The following is a 20,766-nucleotide window of genomic DNA, read 5'->3' on the forward strand; positions in this document are numbered from 1 at the left end:
CCATACACACGTATTCACACACATAGACTTTGGACAATTTAGCCTACCCAAATCACCAAATGTCTGTGGGGGAAACCGGAACACCCGGAGGAAATCCACGCCAACACAGATAGAACATTTAAACTCGACACAAAAACCCCATAGGATGTTTTCACGTGAAATTGCGTTTCATATCATATTTTACTTCAAAAATGTGTTCTGCTGTTTTAAAATGACCCAGTAATTGAGGAAGAAATGTTGAAAACAAGAGGTTTTCATTTGAGGAAAGGCAAGTTAATACAATTAGGAAAATCAATGTAAACATTACCATCATAAGATTTTAAATGTACAGACACTGAACGTGCATACAGTCAACTTGCATATAGTTTTTTTTCCCTTATCTACCAAAGGGTTAGTTCAACCAAAATTAAAAATTCTGTTATTATTTATTCTCCCTCATGTCATTTCAAACCCGAGACCTTCGTTTGTCTTTAAAATACAAATGAGGATATTTTAGGTGAAATCGAAGAGCTCTCTCATCCTCATGAGCCTGCTCCCTATACTGACACTGAGGAGAAAAAACACTTGAATTAAGTATTTTTTTTTATTTGCTCACAAAAGCATTCTCACAGCTTGATAATATTGAAGGCGTATGGTCTCTTTTGAAAGTTTGTTTTGTATTTTTCTGGACTGTTGCTATCTATGGAGGATGAGGGAGCTCTCAGATTTCACCTAAAATGTCTTCATTTGTGCTCTGAAGATGAACAAAAGTCTTGGGTGTTTAAAACAACATAAGGGTGAATAATTAATAACAAGATTTTTATTTAGGCTACAGAATAACCTATATAACTTGATACTTGCAACAGCATATAGTCCAGAAAATAGGGAAGGTGCAGTGTTTTGGAAAATAACATTTTTAGGGAAAATACAATTTGTTTTTAGGAACATTCAAATTGCAATTTGGCAAATATATATTGCTTATGCATACTACAACTGATACTAAATAGTTGCCAAATTAATTATAGATATTATTGTATAATATCGCTCAAATTATTAAAAATGTTAAATGTATACTTTTTTATAACCAATTTATTTAATCAACATGTTCAGTCAACAGCCATTAAAATGAGACAGACATACTGATTTGAAAAGACAAATACATTGTTAAATTGCTGCTGATTTTAAAAGACTCATCGACCAACCTTGTTTTCCTCTAGAAACTTGAGTTTGACCGAGACGTCATTGCGCATTTTCTCATATTTTTCACGGTGGATCTGGAACTGTTGCTGGGAGAGTTCGATCTTGGGGAGTGTGTTTGCGTCCCGTGGACCCAGATTGAGCTCCTCTAAATCTGTGCGATACGCATCATACTCAATCCTGCCAAAAGACAGCACAAAGCTTACAGAATGAAGTTGGTTTTGTTCAATGTTCTAATATAAAGGTGCTTTAAAACAGTGGTTCCCGACCTGGGGTCCGCGCCCCCCTTGGAGAGGATAAGTGTTGAGGTAGAAAAAGGCATAAAAATGCTCTACTATAATATAGGGCTGCACAATTAATCGAAAATCCGATTTCGATTTCAAACGATTATAAAAAAGCATTAATAGAGATAAACAATTATTGCATCATATACCGCCAACTTTGCAGTTGTACACGTGTTGCTCTTAAAAGCGCGAACGAGCGCGTGCCTATGTGTGTGTGCAGCACGCACACTCAGTCAGAAGCATATGCGGCCGGTCAGCATTCAGTCTCATTCGCACACCTCTTAAGTCATTAACGTGAGCGCTTTAATGTTCAAATAGGTGTCAAAACACGATGTTTAGTGATTATTTTTATTAACCCTCATTTGTGTAATAAACAAACGAGTTGAGGATCAAAAGACACGTGAAAGAGAAACCATTAAAGAGACAGCGCGAAATATTCCTGCTGCCGCCTGTTTTTATCATTAATCAAACAACGAGGAAATCCCTCACTAGTCTTGACTGAAGGACTGCTGTAGCTAAAGTGTTTTTCTTACAGTGAAGATGCTTAAAGCACAGTTTGCTTAATATTTTTATTCTATTATATTTATTTCTCTTTCCTTTGCAGGGTGGAAAATAACTGTATGTATACACTTGAAGTCAGAATTATTAGCCCTCCTGAATATTAACCTTTTCCTCCCAATTTCTGTTTCATGGAAAGAAGTTTTTTTTTTCTTTTCTGAACAATAGTTTTAATATCACATTTCTAATAACTGATTTCTTTTATCCTTGATGATTTTATCCTATGATGACAGTACATAATATTTTTCTAGATATTTTTTAAATACAAGCATTCAGGTTAAAGTGCTGTTCAAAGGCTTAATTAGTGTAATTAGGCAAGTCATTGTATAACAGTAGTTTCTTCTGCAGACAATCAAAAATATTTATTGCTTAAGGGGGCTAATAATATTGACCTTAAATTAAATATTTAAACCTGCTTTTATTCTAGCATATAACAAAAATAAAATAAAACAAATAAGCCTAAAATAAAAAATATTATAGGAAAAACTGTTAAAATTCCTTGTTCTGTTAAACATAATTTGGGAAATATTTATATGAAAAAAAAAATTCTCAGCGCTAATAATTTTGACTTTAACTGATAATCGTTTTAAATAATCGTGATTACAATTATGACCAAAATAATCGTGATTATGATTTTTCCCAAAATCGAGCAGCCCTACTATTATATATGTATTTTTAAGTACCAAATATATATGTGTGTATATATATATATATATATATATATATATATATATATATATATATATATATATATATATATATATATATATATATATATATATATCAAAACACATGCTTAAAATTCTAACATAATAGTAAAAATAATTAAAATAAATAACTTTAAATAATTATTTAAATTTTGCTCACTCACGCAATGTGCTTGTCAACGTGTTGTAAAGGCAAAATCAAAACAAAAATGGCAGAGAAACGTAAATGCAGTGATTCTTCAGAGGCGAAGAAAAAGATTAGACAGTATGACAAAGCCTACCTAAATTTTGGTTTAATTGAAGGCCAAGACAAGTCAAAACTGATTAATTTATATTTTCTATACATATTATATATTAATATTACACAAACACACACATACAGTATATATATATATATATATATATATATATATATATATATATATATATATATATATATATATATATATATATATATATATATATAAAGTACATATGTGTGTGCGTGCGTGTGTATTTAAATGGTGGGGGGGCTCCAATGTTTGTATATGTTCATGGGGGGGTCCCTAAGAAAAAGGTTGGGAACCACTGCTTTAAAAGATCGGTTCAGACCTTGCGGCTTCATATTGCTTAATGTTGATCAAGGTGTCCTCAATAGTTTTATCCACTAGAGTTTTAACATTGGCAATAAAGAAGCTGATCGCTCCTAACAGAGTTTCTCCATTCTTTGCCAGGAGTTTTTGGGTTTCTGCATTGTAGCCAAATTCCTCCTGAAACACAGAAATAAATATAATGACAATGATCACAATGAAAAAAACCTCTGACTCATTTCTGAATTGGGGGTACATTTCAGACATTTTCTATTGATTTGTTATGAATTAGATTGATATCAAACATATGTACAATGTACAGTAAACAGAATCCATATTTAAATGTTAAGTAATGCTAAATTATTAAATGTGTTAGGAAACATTTAAATGTGTTAGGGATCATTTTATGCCCTTTCTAATTGTTGCTTAATTTAAATCACTAAAAAAATTTATACTAACAGAGTTGACGTTTTCCAGCATTTTGTCCTTTAGCTCAAAAAGCTAAACCAAATACAACTTAGCATGTGTGAATCAGAAATGCATGCATTTTCATTATATTATTGTTTTTAAAAAGAGAATGAGGGATTTGCTGAAATATAAAAATAACAAAGTTTACAAAGGTGTTCCATAAACATTTTGCAAAAAATACTGAAAGAAGAATATGAGATGTGCCTCAATGCTTTCTGCAAGTTACATTCTTTTTTTTCCATTTCGGTACTTTAAAAATTATGACTTTACAAAATATGTAACAGGATTGACCAGAAAGAACATTGTAAAAAATGCTGGGTTGCACACAGTCGATTTGTGTTGGGACAATATGAAGGAAGTAAGGTAACCTATTAATTTTTTACAAATTTAAGTGGATTGCACATAACACAGACAACTTGTTTCTCAAAAAACTCAAGATTTGTGGTGTTCCACTCATTTTGAAGTAGTACCTTGAGCAAACATCAAATCTCAGGGTGCTTTCACACCTAGACTTTTGTTTCGAAAACCTGTCTCGTTTGGCATATGTGAATCCAGCAATCGCGCACAGATTTGCGGCAAAAATCGGTCCGAGATTGCCTGAATAAGGTGGTCTCGACTCGATTGAAACAAACTCTGGAGCAGATTGATTGTAGTGAGAAAGCGCTACAATCCGAGCCCGGCTATCTCACAGTATATTATGCATATGTAGTAGGCATACGGCTATATGAAGAGAGAATTATGAGTGGGGCGAGATCCCTCCTCGCTCTTAAGACATGTCGCGCGCACCCTGTCAAACACCACCAAACCACCACCCCCCCGTGACAGCTGAGTGGGTCTCTGCAAAATAAACTGTGAAACTCTGACCAATGTGAGGAGAGTTTACTCACACATGACTTGTTTTAGCTCTTTTGGTCCGTTTAGAAACTTTGCCTTGTGAAAGAGAACCACACCAAGAATAATAAGCAACAATGTAACAATTTTAATCCCTGTTTTGGACCAAATAAATCGATTCACAGGTGTGAAAGCACCCTCATTTTTGAGTGTAGGTACAGACATTAAAATGTATTACAGAAATTGCAAATAATATAGAAAATGGATGTTTCATGTAATTTTTTTACCTTAGAAAAAACAGGTTCTATCTGACATTTTTGTCAAAAATGAGTAATTGACATATTCTTATTAAATAACAACTTATTTACATTATGGGATCTTTTTTTACAAGTTGTTTACATTAATCATTTTAAATCATTCAAATGCTACACACATACTGTTTGCTATGGAATGCAAAACCTTTAAAGCTCATTATCTTAAAATCATTCTAAATGTAGATACAACCGTATAATTCCAAGGTGACAAATTGTTTATGTAACTTATTTAAGTGAACCCAAACAAAAAAACATGTAAATTTAGACTTAAATTTTGTCATGAGTTGGAGACGGTTAATATTTGTAACTAGTGCCTAATTTGAGCCGGACCCTGTTCCGGGAAATGTCAGATATTCGTGTTTTACGTTTCAGTATTTATTTTAATTGATTCGGGATCAACTTTTGCATGATAAATACCTGCATGTGTGTGTCTGTGAGAGAGAGAGAGAGCGAATGTGAAGTCGGAGTGAAAAACACAGAAACAAAGCTGTATTCACTTTCCACCAATGTGCTTTCTTGCGTTTACAATCACTCTCATTGGTTGATGACTGTTACGCACACAGTGAGCAGCGAAAATATATAATGGCAGTGGCTTACCCAAATAATATTTGTATTTTCAAAATGCCAAAGAGGCAGTCAAGCATGTAAATATACATTTTTAAACCACGTAAATCTGATAATGAGCCTGATCAAAAGAGATCTTGAGAAGATGAAACTGTACCCCTGGATCAGGAAAACGGGAGACAGAAGCAAAGGTATCTCAAGTTAAGCTCTTCTTGAAGATTAGACAGAGTATTTTTCACTTGGCACATAATAGTGAAGTGAACTAAATGTCAGCGGTGTAAGTAAACGGAGTAGTGATGGTTTATACGATTTATGTTTGTAGCAACATGTTTTTTTTATCCATGGTTGATTGAAATTATGCAGTTTTTTTCTTTCGGTTTAACCGCTTAGTAATGCTGTTTCGAAAAAAAAAAAATTGTGTGGCAGACGTTGGTCACTGTAACTTTTATTTCTTCATTTTGTTTCGCAAATCACTCATTTACAAGTTAAGCACTGCTTGTAATCACTCTTCAATAATTTAGTTTGATCTTCATGTTTATCACATGTGTTAATCACCTAAGGTACACAAGCCCTAAAATAAAACACTCAATTCACTCAGAACATTTTTTTCTCTTTCACCTTGATGGATCTTCTAAATATTGGTTGATGTACTCACATGTAGCGCGGGCGTCTTGAGACTAAGGTCAGCAAACGCATCCCCGAGCTGCCTCTGCGTCATCAGCATCTGCTCCAGCTGAGTGCAGAGAGTCTGCGCCAGTTTGATCACATGCTCATATTTGCGCTTGTTGTCCCGAAGAACATCGATCTGAGCCTCCAGCTCCAGATCAACTGTACGGGAGCCACGGCCTAACTTTTCTGACAAAATCTGCTTTGTGCACTGCAAAGAGAGATAGAAGATACGAAATGTCTAAAAAGATGTGTAAACAGACCTGACAAATAAAAGTTGCATTAATGAGGTAGCGTTTCAGCGTCAATATTGCAATATGTGCATCTGCAAAAGTCACATCGGAGGATATGCAATGTTGAGTCTGAATTATAGTTGACCAAGAGCTACAGAATTGTATTCATATGGAATTTATACTGTATGATTTATGCAAAAATTCTTACTAAGAATTTTTGTCTTGTTTCTAGTCCAAAGATCTCCATTTCAATGCAAAAACAACGCAACACATTCTAAAAAAATGTTGAGAGTAATTTAAGGCTAGCAATCAGGTAAATTGGTTAATAATGATGTGATTTGAAAAAGTGATATCAACAGGTGATTGTAATTATGATTTGAAGCAGCATTCAAGAAGGGTCTTGTCCTTTAGGAGCAAAGACGGACAGAGGATCGCCAGTTTGACATCAAATACCTGAGAAAATCATTGAAATGCTTAAAAACAATGTTTCTCAAAGAAAGATAGGAAGACATTTGGTTATTTCACCTTTAACAGTGCATAATATCATTAAAAGATTCATGAAATCTGGAGGAATTTCAGTACGTAAAAGCTGAACAACCGTGATCTCAGATCTTTCAGACAGCACTTCATTAAATAATTTTAATTAATCTATAAGCAATATCACCACATAGGCACTGGACTACTACGTAGTTACATCCACAAATGGCAGTTAAAACTGTTCTGTGCCAAAAGGAATCCCTATGTTAACAGTGTCCAGAAGTGCTGTTGACTTCTCTGGGCTTGGAAGCATCTGGGATGGACAGTCTGTCATGGTATGGGGTTGTGTCAGTGCCCTTGGCAAAGGTAACTTGCACTTCTGTGATAGTGCCATTAATGTGAAAAGTGCATAGAGATTTTGAAGAACAGAATGCAGCCTTCTTTTCCTGAGACACCAAAAAGGGCCAAAAACCACATATAACAAAGTCCTGGCTGAGGAGGAAGTGAATACAGGTACTTGACTGCAGTCCCGACCTGTTTCCAATAGAGTATGCGTGGCATATTTTGAGGCACAAAATGTGACAATGAAGACCCCATACTGTTGGCCACCTTAAGACTTGTTTACAGAAAAAATGGGGCAAAGTTACACGTGAAACACTTGATAACTTTGTGTCTTCAGTCCCTAAATGGTAAAGTGTTAAATGCTTTACTGTTTCTATTATTTTTTGTTTTTATCTGTTGCAAGAATTAAAAATAGAATACGTTTATAAAAAAAATAAATAATCACGTGAAACTCACTAAATAATGTGCAATGTGTAAAATATTGTCTGAAATGACAGTCAAATTAATTTTAGAAATCACTTATTTTTTATTTATTTATTTGCATTTACCCAACTTTTTTTTTTTTTGATTTAGTTGAATATGTAATAAACGCCTTTTATATAAAATATCTCAACCAGATTTTACATTATACGGCACTAAATAAAATAAAATAAAATAAAATAAAATAAAATAAAATAAAAATATGCAATTTGTATAATCTCTCTTTATTTTGTTAAACTTATTCACATTTTAACAGATCCTTCGTCAGGCATATAAACTTTTAACCACAAATGTATATATACATGTTTTAAAAACACATTCTGAAAAAGAGAACTTACACAGGTTTTTAAACATGGATGCTTACAGGATTTTTAGTGAGAACAGATGACATCAGAATAACTCACTTTGTAAGTGTTGATGCTCCACTTCCTCACCAGCTCCAGTTTCTCTATAGCAGGACTCTTTATATCATCAGCAAGAACCACTGCACCTCCCATCTGCTGCTCTCTCAAAGCACCTAATGACAGAATGAGTCCGTTTACTGTCATGATAATTGACCGTGACATGATAAAAACCCTTTACTCTGCTTGAGCATCGGTGGCATAAACTATCAGGCCCTAAATATGTCAACTGATGCAATAAGGTTTTGTGTGATAGGCTAAATCGAGTTATATATATATATAACATATCACATAATATATATATATGACATATCACATATCAACTGTTGAATAAATGTGATAAATAAAAAGGAATAAAATAAAGCCGAAATAATATAAATATATGACTATTTTTTATTCATTTCTATAATTTTCTTTAACAAGTTAACGACATTAAAATTATTGAAATAAAATACAAAAATACATAAAACAAAACAAAAAAAACTTAAAAGAAATTTTAAATTGTAATACTAAAGAAATAACATTAATGTAACAGGATGAACAATATTAAACATTAAAAAGCAGGCGGTAGAGACACTGGGAAATAATAAAAGCCGTGCATTTTTTTTTGCATTACTAATGCCTGTGAGGGGAAAAAGTGGAAATAACTAAATTCATTATTAATTAAAATCAATCGTTATCCAGTGTGATCAGTCAGGAAAGCAAAATGTTATAGTGCAGTCAGCAAAGATAAATGAGCCCCAACTCAAAGTTATTAAAAAGGAAATGAGGGAAGACAAGAGACCTGAAGACACCAGAGTTGGCAGAGTTTAAAAAAAAGCAAAACACCAGTCAAAGTCAGAGGAGATGTATCTTTCTCTTGAATTTCTCTTGAAAACTGCTCAACTTAACAGACATCACGGGAATCTACTAGAACAAGCAGCGTCTTTAGTGGGATACAGTGTGATTAGTGAGGAACAAATGCGTGGCATCTTCAGTTACAGTCTATTGTACCTTTCTGTATCTCCACCTGACTATCGCTGATGCTGCGAGCGAGCCGACTGGCTGCTGCAGGACTTGCCACAACTCGAGGTGTGTTGGTCTGTGGTGGCGACCCTAAAAATGGTCAGTGATTAATTTTGATGATTTCAGACTCTGAATAATTAGAATCGTAAAGTACAGCCACAGAGGTGGAACACAATAAAATGAAAATTATTCATACTCTTCTCAATAAACAGAAAAGCTTTCATTGGTTACTACAGCAATCAATTGCTTCCTAGAATTGCTGACCAGCTTTTTGTGCATCTTCATTGGTGTTTTTGCCCATTTATCTTTAGCAATATGCTTCTACTCTTTCAAGTTGGAGAGTCTCCTTGCCATCATAAACTATCTTTAGCGTCCTTCACAGATTCTCAATTGGATTTGGGTCAGGACTCTGGCTGAGCCACGGCAAAATTTTTATGTTTTTGTCTGCTAACCATATCTTCACCACTTTTGCTGTGTGTTTTGGGTTGTTGTTGTGCTAAAATGAACACTAATGCCAAGGCAAAGTTTCTCTGCAGACTGCATGATGTTGGACATTTTGATGTATTGCTCCTTTTTGAATGTGCTATTTACTGTTATTAGGTTCCCTGTTCCACTGGTTGAAAAACACCCCCTAAAACACTTCTAAGGTTTCTAAGGCTTTTGTGTGCCTTCTCTGAAGAAGTGGCGTCCTCCTTGTTGATTAAATATTCTTGTTTATTTTGTAGATAACTGACCAATATTTTTTTTTTAATACATTAAAATTAAGATATGAATTGTACTAAACAAATTTCGTTCCTAAAATATTTTTTTCCCCATCAAAAAAAATATGAATTATATATTTTTGTACGTCCCCATTGTTGTTTCACAAACCACTGTGATATACACTGGTTACATTTTAAATAAACTTATTTAAACAAAATTATTATATGCTATAGTAGCCTGTAGCCTACACTTTGTCAACACATATGCGATTTGTTGTCTCTCATTATCGCGGCCGCAGCATGCGCGTCTGTTTATAGCATCTGTAAAAAATACTTTTCAACAGACTTTCAGCAAGGCCTATATTGATATACTGATATTTCTGTGCCAGTTTGACACTGTACACAAACCTGAGCATGTCACCTGAACTCACCATGAGTGAGATGGAGAAAATAATCTTTAAAATAATGACTTGTATTAAAAATGTTGATAGAGGTTTGTGGTATAGAAATTACAGCAGAGAATTAAAATGCTTACAGTATTTTCTGTGGAGCGATTGATTTGAGTTAGTAGGCCTGCTATATTTATTTGACGGAAAAAACAGCCTATGCTGAATATTAAAAAGTTCAGTTAGGGCTGCACGATTAATCATATTATGATCACGATAACGATATTTGTGGCTCACGATCAATAAGTTAATATTGTTGTGATTTTACAGTATAAAGGCCAAGCCATTATTTTAATGGGCGGAGTTTACAGATTGTACCGCATCACAAGCATGAGGTGACTGTGTCTAGATTGCAAGTGTTTGTTTCGAGACATGTAATGTTGATCAGGTAGCCTTTACTCATGTTCACAGTCCAAACCTTTCAAGGTAACACAAAAAACCTCATTAACCACCTTAAAAGCCACCACAAAGTGGCTGTCATCAGTGGGTTAATGCAATCAGGAAAATTCTGCTTTGCATTTTTCTATGCATTTCTAACATCACTAAACCAGACAAAATTTGTTTTATAAGTTAACCAAATATTCGCAAAGATTTAGCAGTTTTTTTCTGACGCGTTTGCCAGTTATGTAGACAGAAGACACTGTATCTAATTGTTTTGATAAAAAAAAAAAAGTAATTGTGACCCTGTTCACGCGCAGGTTCAGGTTTGTTTTCATCAATCTGATGCAACTTTTATTATTTACAGGAAATAAAAATGCAATTAAAAGTTTCAGAACAATTAAACTTAATTCATAAAAAGACTGGCCTTTGTTTTTTTGCAATTAGTAATGAAATATATAACAAATTTTCTTTATTTCCGATTAGACCATGCACGTTAGTCTGTTTTACAGTTTTAATATGTATATATGATTTTTTTTAAATAACATTTGTTTAACAAAAATTTTATCACATCGAAAGTAATTAAATTGCCTGTCTTTTGATTAAAACCTTTATGCAAAAGGATTGCGGGCGCAGGAAAAAAAGACAATCATCCGGCACATGCATCGCTCTCATCCAACTTTTTCAAGGATAAATTTGCATCTACAGTAAGTGCTGCTTTGAATAGAATAAAATTATTAAAAAGCACATGAAAGACTTTACTCATAAAATAAAACATTCATAAAGGTGTATCTTATGGAAAAACACCAATTGACAGGCTCTGCTTTCCGTTTTGAAAGAAACAAGCAGCTTTAAAAAATGTATTTTGCTGAAGAGAAATGACAGGAAAAAAGAAAAAATGATTAAACATATCGAGGCTGTTAAAAGAACATTTAACTTTAATATATTCTTTCGACTCAGATCCAAAAGCCAAGATTACAAATGACTGAGTGTAAAGCCGTGTCTCCTGCGTGCTTCAGCAGTGCGTCCCGATGTTTGTGAATGAGGAGGCGGAGAGAATGCGCTGTTTAGTTTCGATATATTTAAACAAAAACTAACACTGAACTGCTCATCTCGCTCAAAAAGTTAAACTAAAAATGCAGAACTCTTGTTGGTTGCTCCCGCTGGATGCACAAAGAACCTAACAAGCCATTCTTTTAATTCGATATTCGTGAAGTATGAACCAACCGCAGATGCTTTGTCATGTTGGGTCGCGACACTCTGCTCATAACTTATTAGTTTATTACAATAATTACACTTAGCTTTGTCATTGTTCTTCACCACATGTAGCCACGCTTTTGAGCACATCTTGCAGGCCATCTTTAAACAATCGTTTAGGTTATTATTGAAGATGCTCTCCAGCGGTGAAGGTTCTGGCAGAGTAGCGAGTAAAAAATTTTAATTGAAAAGAGGAATCAAAATTTTATTATTTAACAAGCATCAGATTCTTAGTATATTTATATATTAGCATTTTTAGATTAGCATTTTTTTCTGTTATCGTGCAGCCCTTGATTCAGTCAGTGTTTGGGTTTTGTTATCTAAATTTGTCATTTAAGTGGAAATTTTTAGGACATGCATTTTATTATTTTTATTATGTTTATTATGTTTTTCTATACAAAATAATGCAAAAATGAATAATTAACTAAAAAAGGGCTAACATCTGATTATGGCGATAATGTGGTGATGGAGTTATCGTCACACTCCTAGTCCTCACTGAGCTCCTTAGCCTTAAGCTGCGGTCGCACTGGGGTTTTCCTTTCATAGACTTCCATTCATACGCATGCGAATGCGGAAACGTGGGGTCGTGCGTCAAATTTCGCAGGTTGCTGCAATGCAAAGTTCAAGCTTGATGAACTCTGACCTGCGAAATCGCATAACTTGACTGCATGAATACATGACCTCTCTGGACAGAAATTTAAAACATGAAGCAATCGCTCGCTTTTTAAAATGTCTAATAAACCTGTTTAGTCCAGCCCCTTTTGGCAGCGCTGCACGACAGAATTTTGCATGCTTAAACTCTAATGTGACCGCAGCTTAAGTCATGACTGTCCACAAACCAACAGCAGAGAGCTTCTGTTTTTCACCTGTTGAGATGATTAAAACAGCTGTTCCCAATAAATCAGGGTAATTAGGATACTTAGAACAGCTTAAACTACTTGGGATGGTATAAAACAAGAGTGTGACAGTTTGCAAAGGTTATAAATAATTGTGGACATGCCACTTTATGTTCAAAGGAAAATAAAAGCTGAGAAATAAATATTTTTTCCACAATGATGCCTCTTGTACGTTGTCTTATTATTTTTTGAAGAAGCCTGTGTAATTTTCAGTGCAAAAAAAATGATGGTTGAATAATAGTAACTAAATCATAATTTGCCAAGGGTTGACTAATTGCGGGCTTGACTAATGAACATGTATTACACACACATACATAATATAGTTATTATATAGATATCTGCATATTTGTATGCGTTGAAAACAGTTACAGTTAAGGGGTTAAAAGTTATTCCACTGATTTACAGTGCCAGCAACTAAATTCTATGAGATTTAAAACAGGAGTAAAAAAAAGCTTGTATATACATACGTTTTTAATATTTCACAATATTGCCAATTTGATATGATAAAAAATCTACAATATGAACCATATGAATATAAAAATTTTAAAGCCAACAGACAAAAAAAAGCCTAATAGTCTCCTAAGAGTGTCAAGGGAAATGTACAGGAATAACAAAAAGGGGTGGTCAGCAATTACACCCAGCTAATGACAGGTTGCTAGGTTTCCATCCTACAAATTAATTCACATAGTAGACAAGGATGAAATAATGAAAGGGGAAGTGGATGAAAAAAAGATCACAGACGGCTATGCAATGAGACAGGAACACCTTTCTTTTCAAATTCAAATTGTCCCTCTCTCCACAACACACTCAAAGAGAAACACAGACAAACAAACGTAGGCTTTCATTAGATGCACTGAATAGTGAGATTATACCAATGCTATTCTCTAGTCTACTAACCTAATGACCGAAGAAAGAAATTCACCTAATCTACCCTGATCTGCTTTGTTGCAATTAAATAAAAGGCAGCTTTTAAAATAATAACAATTTTCAAATACCAATTACAAATAATAACAAATAATTTAAATTATGATTGCAAATATTTACAATTTGTCCTCACTTCACACCATCAATATGAAGCACGCACTGCACTTTTACCAAATAATACTTGAAACAATACTGCCTACAACTATGTGGACACCTATTCATTGTAAATACTGCTGTCAATTTTACATTGTCCTGTTTTATTATTTAATTTTTTTATTATTATTTTGCACAGTCATTCATTGTATTTGCACCATCTCTATTTTGCACTTTTCCCAGAGATGGGTTGCGGCTGGAAGGGCATCCGCTGCGTAAAAACTTGCTGGATAAGTTGGCGGTTCATTCCGCTGTGGCGACCCCAGATTAATAAAGGGACTAAGCCGACAAGAAAATGAATGAATAAATGTATGTTGCACTGTCATTGTATTTGCACTGTCTGTATTTTGTACTGTCTGGAGCCAGCACCCAAGCTGTTCACTCATCATAGCACACGTGCTGCTGAGGATGTGACAATAAAAGTGATTTGACTTGACCTGTCTCTGTACAAATTGCACATTTGTATGTAATCTTTTGTAAAAAACATATTGTATACATACGCAAGCAAGTAACTACAAGAACTGTATCTTCATCTTTATACTTATGATATTAATGTTCAATGAGGTTATACAAACCTGCATCAGGCCCAACTTGTACCACTCCTTCAGTCATTGCATAGTTTTCAGGTGAATTGTGGAAGTGCGATGTGACTGGTCCAGAGGAGACATGTGACATATCCTTATAAGAAATAACAAACAGGAACAGAAATGAATGATGTTCTAGAAAAAATAAAACAAGGCAATCCCAGAGAGCCATATATACCATACCATATATACTGTTTGTCCAAATCTATTCCAACTGCTTTAAGAGTGTGGGGTTTTCATTATAGTGTAGGTTATTTGCTGTGACATCCTGAAAAACCTTTTGGAAACACTTTATTTTGATGGTCCATCTGTTGATACATTTAACTGACTATAAGCAACTTATGTCAACACACACTAACCCCAACCTAACAGTCTACTTATAATCTAATGAGAATTAGTTGGCATGTAGATGCAGTGTAACTTGATTTCAACAAACGGACCATCAAAATAAAGTGTGATTGACCTTTTCACTTCAAATCATCCCATCCAACAATAAAGCAGTGGCTGCTGCTGAATATTTAAATATAGAGGATTTGGTGTCTCGTTTCACTAATGGAGCTGGCAATGATTATTTATCTCCAATTGGTGATTAACAGGGTATATCTTATATAGGAACAACAACAATAGCATTATGCAAATTAAGTGAACGTTACAGTTAAAATATTTTAGCCTTTGACTTAATGTTATTAGTAAATTTTGCATGTTTTAACATGCATATAGGTGATGCTAATATTATTTAATGTTTTTTTTAGTGTGAGATTAGCACAAGTTTGATGTTTTTATAAAATTTCTATGCTTCATATGGATTTGTAGCATATTATAGCACTTGAACCATTATTTGCATCTAGTTAATTCAGGCTACTACCATCAGTCAAAAGTGCCAATCTTCATGTCTCTGTGATATTCTGATACAGTGATAATGATGTTGTGAAATGAAAACTTATCATTTTCTTCTAGAAAATATACATTTATAGTTATTATTATTATTATTATTATTATTTTTGCATGCATTTTTGTTTGTTGATTTGATGATTGTTTTTGTTAAAAAGATATGACAATCTGACAGTATTTTTGTCAAGTTTATAATGTAATGCATTTCTCATTATGTACATTTTTGTATTACATTTGGAGCTCAATTTTTTATTAGATTTTGTGAAAAGTATGACATTATAAACATTTCATTACAATGTATTTAATAATGTAATAATTACATTGTGTGCCATTTTTACATAACATGCAGTTATTACATAGTTACTACAAACACTCTTATTTACATATTTATAAATGAAAAAAAAATGTGCGTGTTGATTGTGAAAAATAGACCAAGTAAGTCAGTTTTTAGTGTTTGAAGTCACCCAAAATATTATACAAAATTAGAAAAATTTGCTTGTTCACTTCAAAAAGTTTTTTTATTTTATTTTTTTTTCTTTCAGACACTGAAAGTTTCTGAACTGTACAAAGTTCATGAAAATATTATGAAGTAAGAACTAATTTATTTATGACTGGATGTCTGTTGCTAAACAACATGGTGTATCATTCTAGCTTGATTGTTTAACACTGTATACAACTGGCAGCACCAAATTCAGCTTAAACCAGGGGTAGAAGCAGTCATAGGTACCTTTCAAAATACTAGTGTGCAACACCTGATACCCAAATAGTGTGCACTTTAAGAGATTCTTTTTTAATTATGTTATTTGCTTCTAAGTAATGTGAAGAAGGCCCAAAATACTACCAGCATGGCTTTGCAGTTTCTGAATCGTTCTTCACAATGTTCGCAGTGTGACATTATAGAAGCTGTTAGTCAGTTTAAGTATATAGACTGTTGCTATAGACACAACACTCTTTTAGTTAAATACTCAGCCTTGAGCTCACTGGCTGCCTGAAAGCCAATACACTTTTGTGAGGCTCATAGGGAGAAGTCAAGCTCAATGAATGGCAACCTGGTTGCATGAAACTGGAGGTGGAGCTTAAAGGGATAGAACACCCAAACCTGAAAATTCTTTCATCATTTACTCACCCTTCACTGGTTCCGAACCTGTTTGCCTTTCTTTCATCTGTTGAACACAAAAGAGGATAATTTGAAGAAAGCTGGAAACCAGTAACTATTGACTTCCATAGTGTTTGTTTTTCCATCTATGGAAGTCAGTGGTTACAGGTTTCGAGCTTTCTTCAAAATATCTTCTTTTCTGTTAAACAGAATAAAGAAACTTAAGTATTTGGAAGCACATGAGGTGAGTAAATAGTGAGTACATTTTTATTTTTGTGTGATCTATCCCTTTAACAAACCAACATTATCCATAAAATAACAAACCATAATAAAAACCTCAGGTCTTATGAAATATAGTGTACTGGTTGTAGAATAAGAGCAGTAGCATGATTATTTAGTGTACCAAATTAAACAAGTAAAACAATAAAAAAAGTAATTATTATTATTGGTGCAATGCATGTTTTTAAAACTTGACTAATTTGAACACTATGATATAATTTGTTATATTTATTTTGATTATTATTTAATATTTTTTTCTATTAGCGATCAATAGATTGAGTTGTTAAATTCTTTTTTTCCTTAATAATAATGTCAATGAACAGTACTTATATGAAATATTGTTATTTTTTTATTATTCAAAACTTTAATTTAATGCAAAAAAACTTGAACCATAGTTTATGACAGCTTCCACAAAATATTACGATTTTTTATTATAATATTTTTTTGTAACTGACAACAATGACAACACCAAAACTGTTTAATGAGCATCAATTAAATGTTTAAATGTTGTGACAAGGACGTAAGAAGCATCAGGTGCACTAAAGCACACATAAGTACACATTGTGTCACAACATCTTTAAACATTTAATTCTAAACAACTTTGAGGAATACAGACAATGTCTGCGATGTTAGGCATTTGTTCTTGTTGCTAAGATATAGAAGGCAAAGCATGCAGCACAGCGCATCCAGTGATCAACTCCCTTCAGATTCATCAACACGCATGATCTCGTTCATCAAATTTGCTTAAACTAAGCATTTTAAAGTATGGCTATTGTATACAAGCAAGGATTCTGACACACCAACATAAAGCAGATGCTTTACAAAAGTTGCTTGTTTCTCAACAAAACTGTGCTTCAGTTACGAGTCCATTCAGCATGATTCTGCCTATCCCAGCTTTTGTTACTACATGTACAAGTTAATCAATTATGAAGACTGTTTGAATTTTATTTTTTGTTCTACGACAAGCTTGGTTAGCCTACCTTTGACGTGACAGTTCTGACTTAAACAGGGCTAACATTATTTAATATTGTGATTAGGCTACAGCCACTCCGAGTCCCAGTTTAGCACCAGTGTCACTAGGGATGGATATTCCTTAGGTTTTAACAGTATTACTACTTTTATCGATACCATTTATCTGTTCGGTACATTAACCGTTCTTTTATCTGTACTTTTGTAGTGTTTTTTGATTTTTATGAAAAAAAAAAAACTTAAGAAATTTAACCGAATAAACAACAATTTGTTTTATTATTACCTTTTTATTACTTCTATTATTATATTAATACCTTTATTATTACCTATTATTACCTTACATGTAGAAAATTCAACATGTTTGCCTTTTCAGGCAAAAGTCGGGATCTTTCTTGGTTTCTTGCTCCCAGTAGTTGAAAATACCCTCATTGAGTTGCAAAATGCAAGTAAATGAGATAATGTTTATTATGTTTATTTCGCATACATGAGTTAACAGTGTTTTGGGAGTTAACTGTGTTTTAAACACAGTTTTGGAGCATCTTGCAAAGCAAAAATAAGCAGTTTTTTATTACAATTTCTTAATAAGCATAGTTTATTATTAGGCTATTCATAGGCTATATTTGTAAATACAGCTGATGTAAAAGCATTTTTAATGTTTAAGATTTATTTAGGCTACTGCAGAAAAAAAATACTGTTTTCCTTGCAACTAAATGTGTGCGTTTATTTAACTATTAATGTTTTACTAATTTAGGTGATTGGCATAACAATGAGGATGATGTGACGTTACTGTTAGTAGCAGTCAATAACTTTTAATTTGTCTCTCTGCAGTTAATTCACTTTTCAAAGATACTTTCACTTAGCCAGATTGCTTGCGTTTCCGCTTATACAAGAAAACAACTTGTTGCATTTGTTGCAACGGGCACTGTCGCTGGCCAATCGGGAAATACAACCCGTTTGGTTTACTCCGCAAACTAAAAAGCTGTGCGTGTGCAAGTCTGTTGCGAGCTAGGTGTGTGTTTAGCGCGAGTCTCCACAGTTCTCGGCTGTGCGTGCGCACTCAGCGAAGGCTTTTAAACTTGACGCGCTTGCGAGAAATAAGAGCATTTCTCATGTGAGATTGCCAACTGTGCAGACGAATATGGAATATGGCAAATTAGAAATGGTTGGTCAGTTAAATTATGCAACCAAGTAATGTTTATTCAGCAACAATTCTCCATTACCGATAGCATAACCAATAATGTCAGAGCTTATCGATCATTCGGTCCTTTATAATTTAGCACCAATACTGATAAAGTACCAAGTTTTGGTACCCATCCCTAGGTGTCACTATTTTGAACAGTAGCGAATCGAAAGGAATACTCTAAATTATCGACTAGAGAAAGCATAAAGCAAAGAGGTGTTTGCCACGTCATTGTGCAAATTAATGGTGCTTCAGCCAATCAAGAGCCCTCTTCATCCGTGGGCCCTGGGGCTTCAGCCCCACCTAGCCCTTGTGTTAATCCGGCCCTGCTTGCAACATCTTCTGGCACTTTCATGTTCAGAGTACTGTATGTTAAACTTGGACACTAATGCTGCGATTTTAATATGATTGAGACAGCACTCTGATTAAGAGTCTACCATGTAAACAGCAATTTAAAGCAGTGACCTTAAGGTTTTTTTCTTTTCATTCGGCGTGTGGTTCCAAATACCATTAAAACAACTCTTCAATCAGTCCTTCCTTAATACTTGCATCCAATACCTCAGTTTGTCATAGGGCCACAAAAAATATGTTACTGAATGAAAGTGAAACTGCCAAACTGCAGTTAAAGTTGAAAATGTAACAATTAAACACCCAAAATGACATGTAACTTGAGAGGAAAGACTTCAGAGCTGGTAGAAAGCTAATGTAATATTAATTGCATGATGCAAATCTTGCATTCATGCTAACAATCAAATGATCAAAAGAAATATATTAACGCAATTAAAATATTCGTATTAAATAATTTTGTGGCTCAAAAGTATCAGTTTAGGCAGACTAGACTAATGCTGCTAAAACTTTGATTTTAGCAATCATTTGAAACCAATGTATTAGCTTTAACTATTGATTAAATATATTTTAGTCAGTTTAAACTTTTTTAAATATATTTTTCTCATTTAAAAAACAAAACTTTTAACCAGGTTTTTATTTTGCATGCATGTCCTGTTCCTATTATTCTGTGAAATGTATGCTTTAACAATAAAATAGTCTGTTCAACCTTTCCAATAATTAGGAGCATAACTACAGTCATGAGAAACACTGAAAAGAGGATGCGTGTCATTAAGTGTCATCAGGTCATTATACTTGGGAAACATTCATGTCTAAACATTCTTTGCTCAAATGCCACCATTGTGAGTTGATGCCTGGTTTGCTCCATGTAAGATGTCTTACCCTCTGAAACACGTCCTCGTGACTCTTGTCTGCTTCTCCGTTTCTGGTGACTGAGATTTGAGCAGCCGGGCTTCTGCGGGCATCCTCTGCCATAGCCACCTTTAACACACACAGCATCAATAACTAACACATAAAAACTGTTTAAAACAGTCAAGCGGAGAGTTCTGATGCAGAGCTGCAACCACCACCAGAAAGCTTTGCGTAATTGTCAGGGCCCGTCTAGGCTTGTGAAGACTTACCGCAGCACCACAAGCAAAGAAAATGAGACATCTATAAAGAATGAATACGATTGGGTCATCTGCTGCTTTGGAAAAATGACTGAATAGCAACAGGGAAGCAGAATTGGTAGTGAAATCAAAAACAAGTATAAACATAGCTGCGTCCGAAACCGCCTACTTCTCAGTAGGTACTGTATTTGAGTTTAAACGTACTACTCGGCTATTAGAAAAGTATGTTCTATACAGTATGAATTTGAAAAGTATGAATGGGATTCGGACGTACTACATCTGCCATATTGTCATTATCACGCGACCTACCTGCGTCAGTTGCTTCACTTCACTCCTATTCATGAATTCTCTAGCAGGACATCATGGGATGCGCACTTTAGAATCTTGCCGGAAGTAGTAATCCAGGTACTTTTCACATACTGATTTTCGAATTCTGTGAATTGGGGCATACTATACTCGGCTCGCATACTGATTTTAGCATAA

At 34.0% G+C, this 20,766-nt stretch overlaps 1 protein-coding gene across 14 annotated transcripts in view; it reads right to left on the reverse strand.

Moving 5' to 3' along the window:
• arfip1 (ADP-ribosylation factor interacting protein 1 (arfaptin 1)) overlaps positions 1-20,766 on the reverse strand; it is a 44,019-nt gene that overhangs the window by 4,080 nt on the left and 19,173 nt on the right. For 6 of the 14 annotated variants that reach the window (XM_073918684.1, XM_005170892.6, XM_073920754.1 and 3 more), the window contains 6 exon segments: positions 20,057-20,155; positions 14,406-14,508; positions 8,074-8,186; positions 6,127-6,348; positions 3,317-3,474; positions 1,182-1,356 (listed from right to left, as the gene is read on the reverse strand). In XM_073918684.1, the coding sequence (XP_073774785.1) occupies positions 1,182-1,356; positions 3,317-3,474; positions 6,127-6,348; positions 8,074-8,186; positions 14,406-14,508; positions 20,057-20,155 (870 nt within the window). 14 annotated transcript variants of the gene reach the window in all.

The sequence above is a fragment of the Danio rerio genome, chromosome 1, assembly GCF_049306965.1.
Source record: "Danio rerio strain Tuebingen ecotype United States chromosome 1, GRCz12tu, whole genome shotgun sequence".
Classification (NCBI taxonomy): domain Eukaryota; kingdom Metazoa; phylum Chordata; class Actinopteri; order Cypriniformes; family Danionidae; genus Danio; species Danio rerio.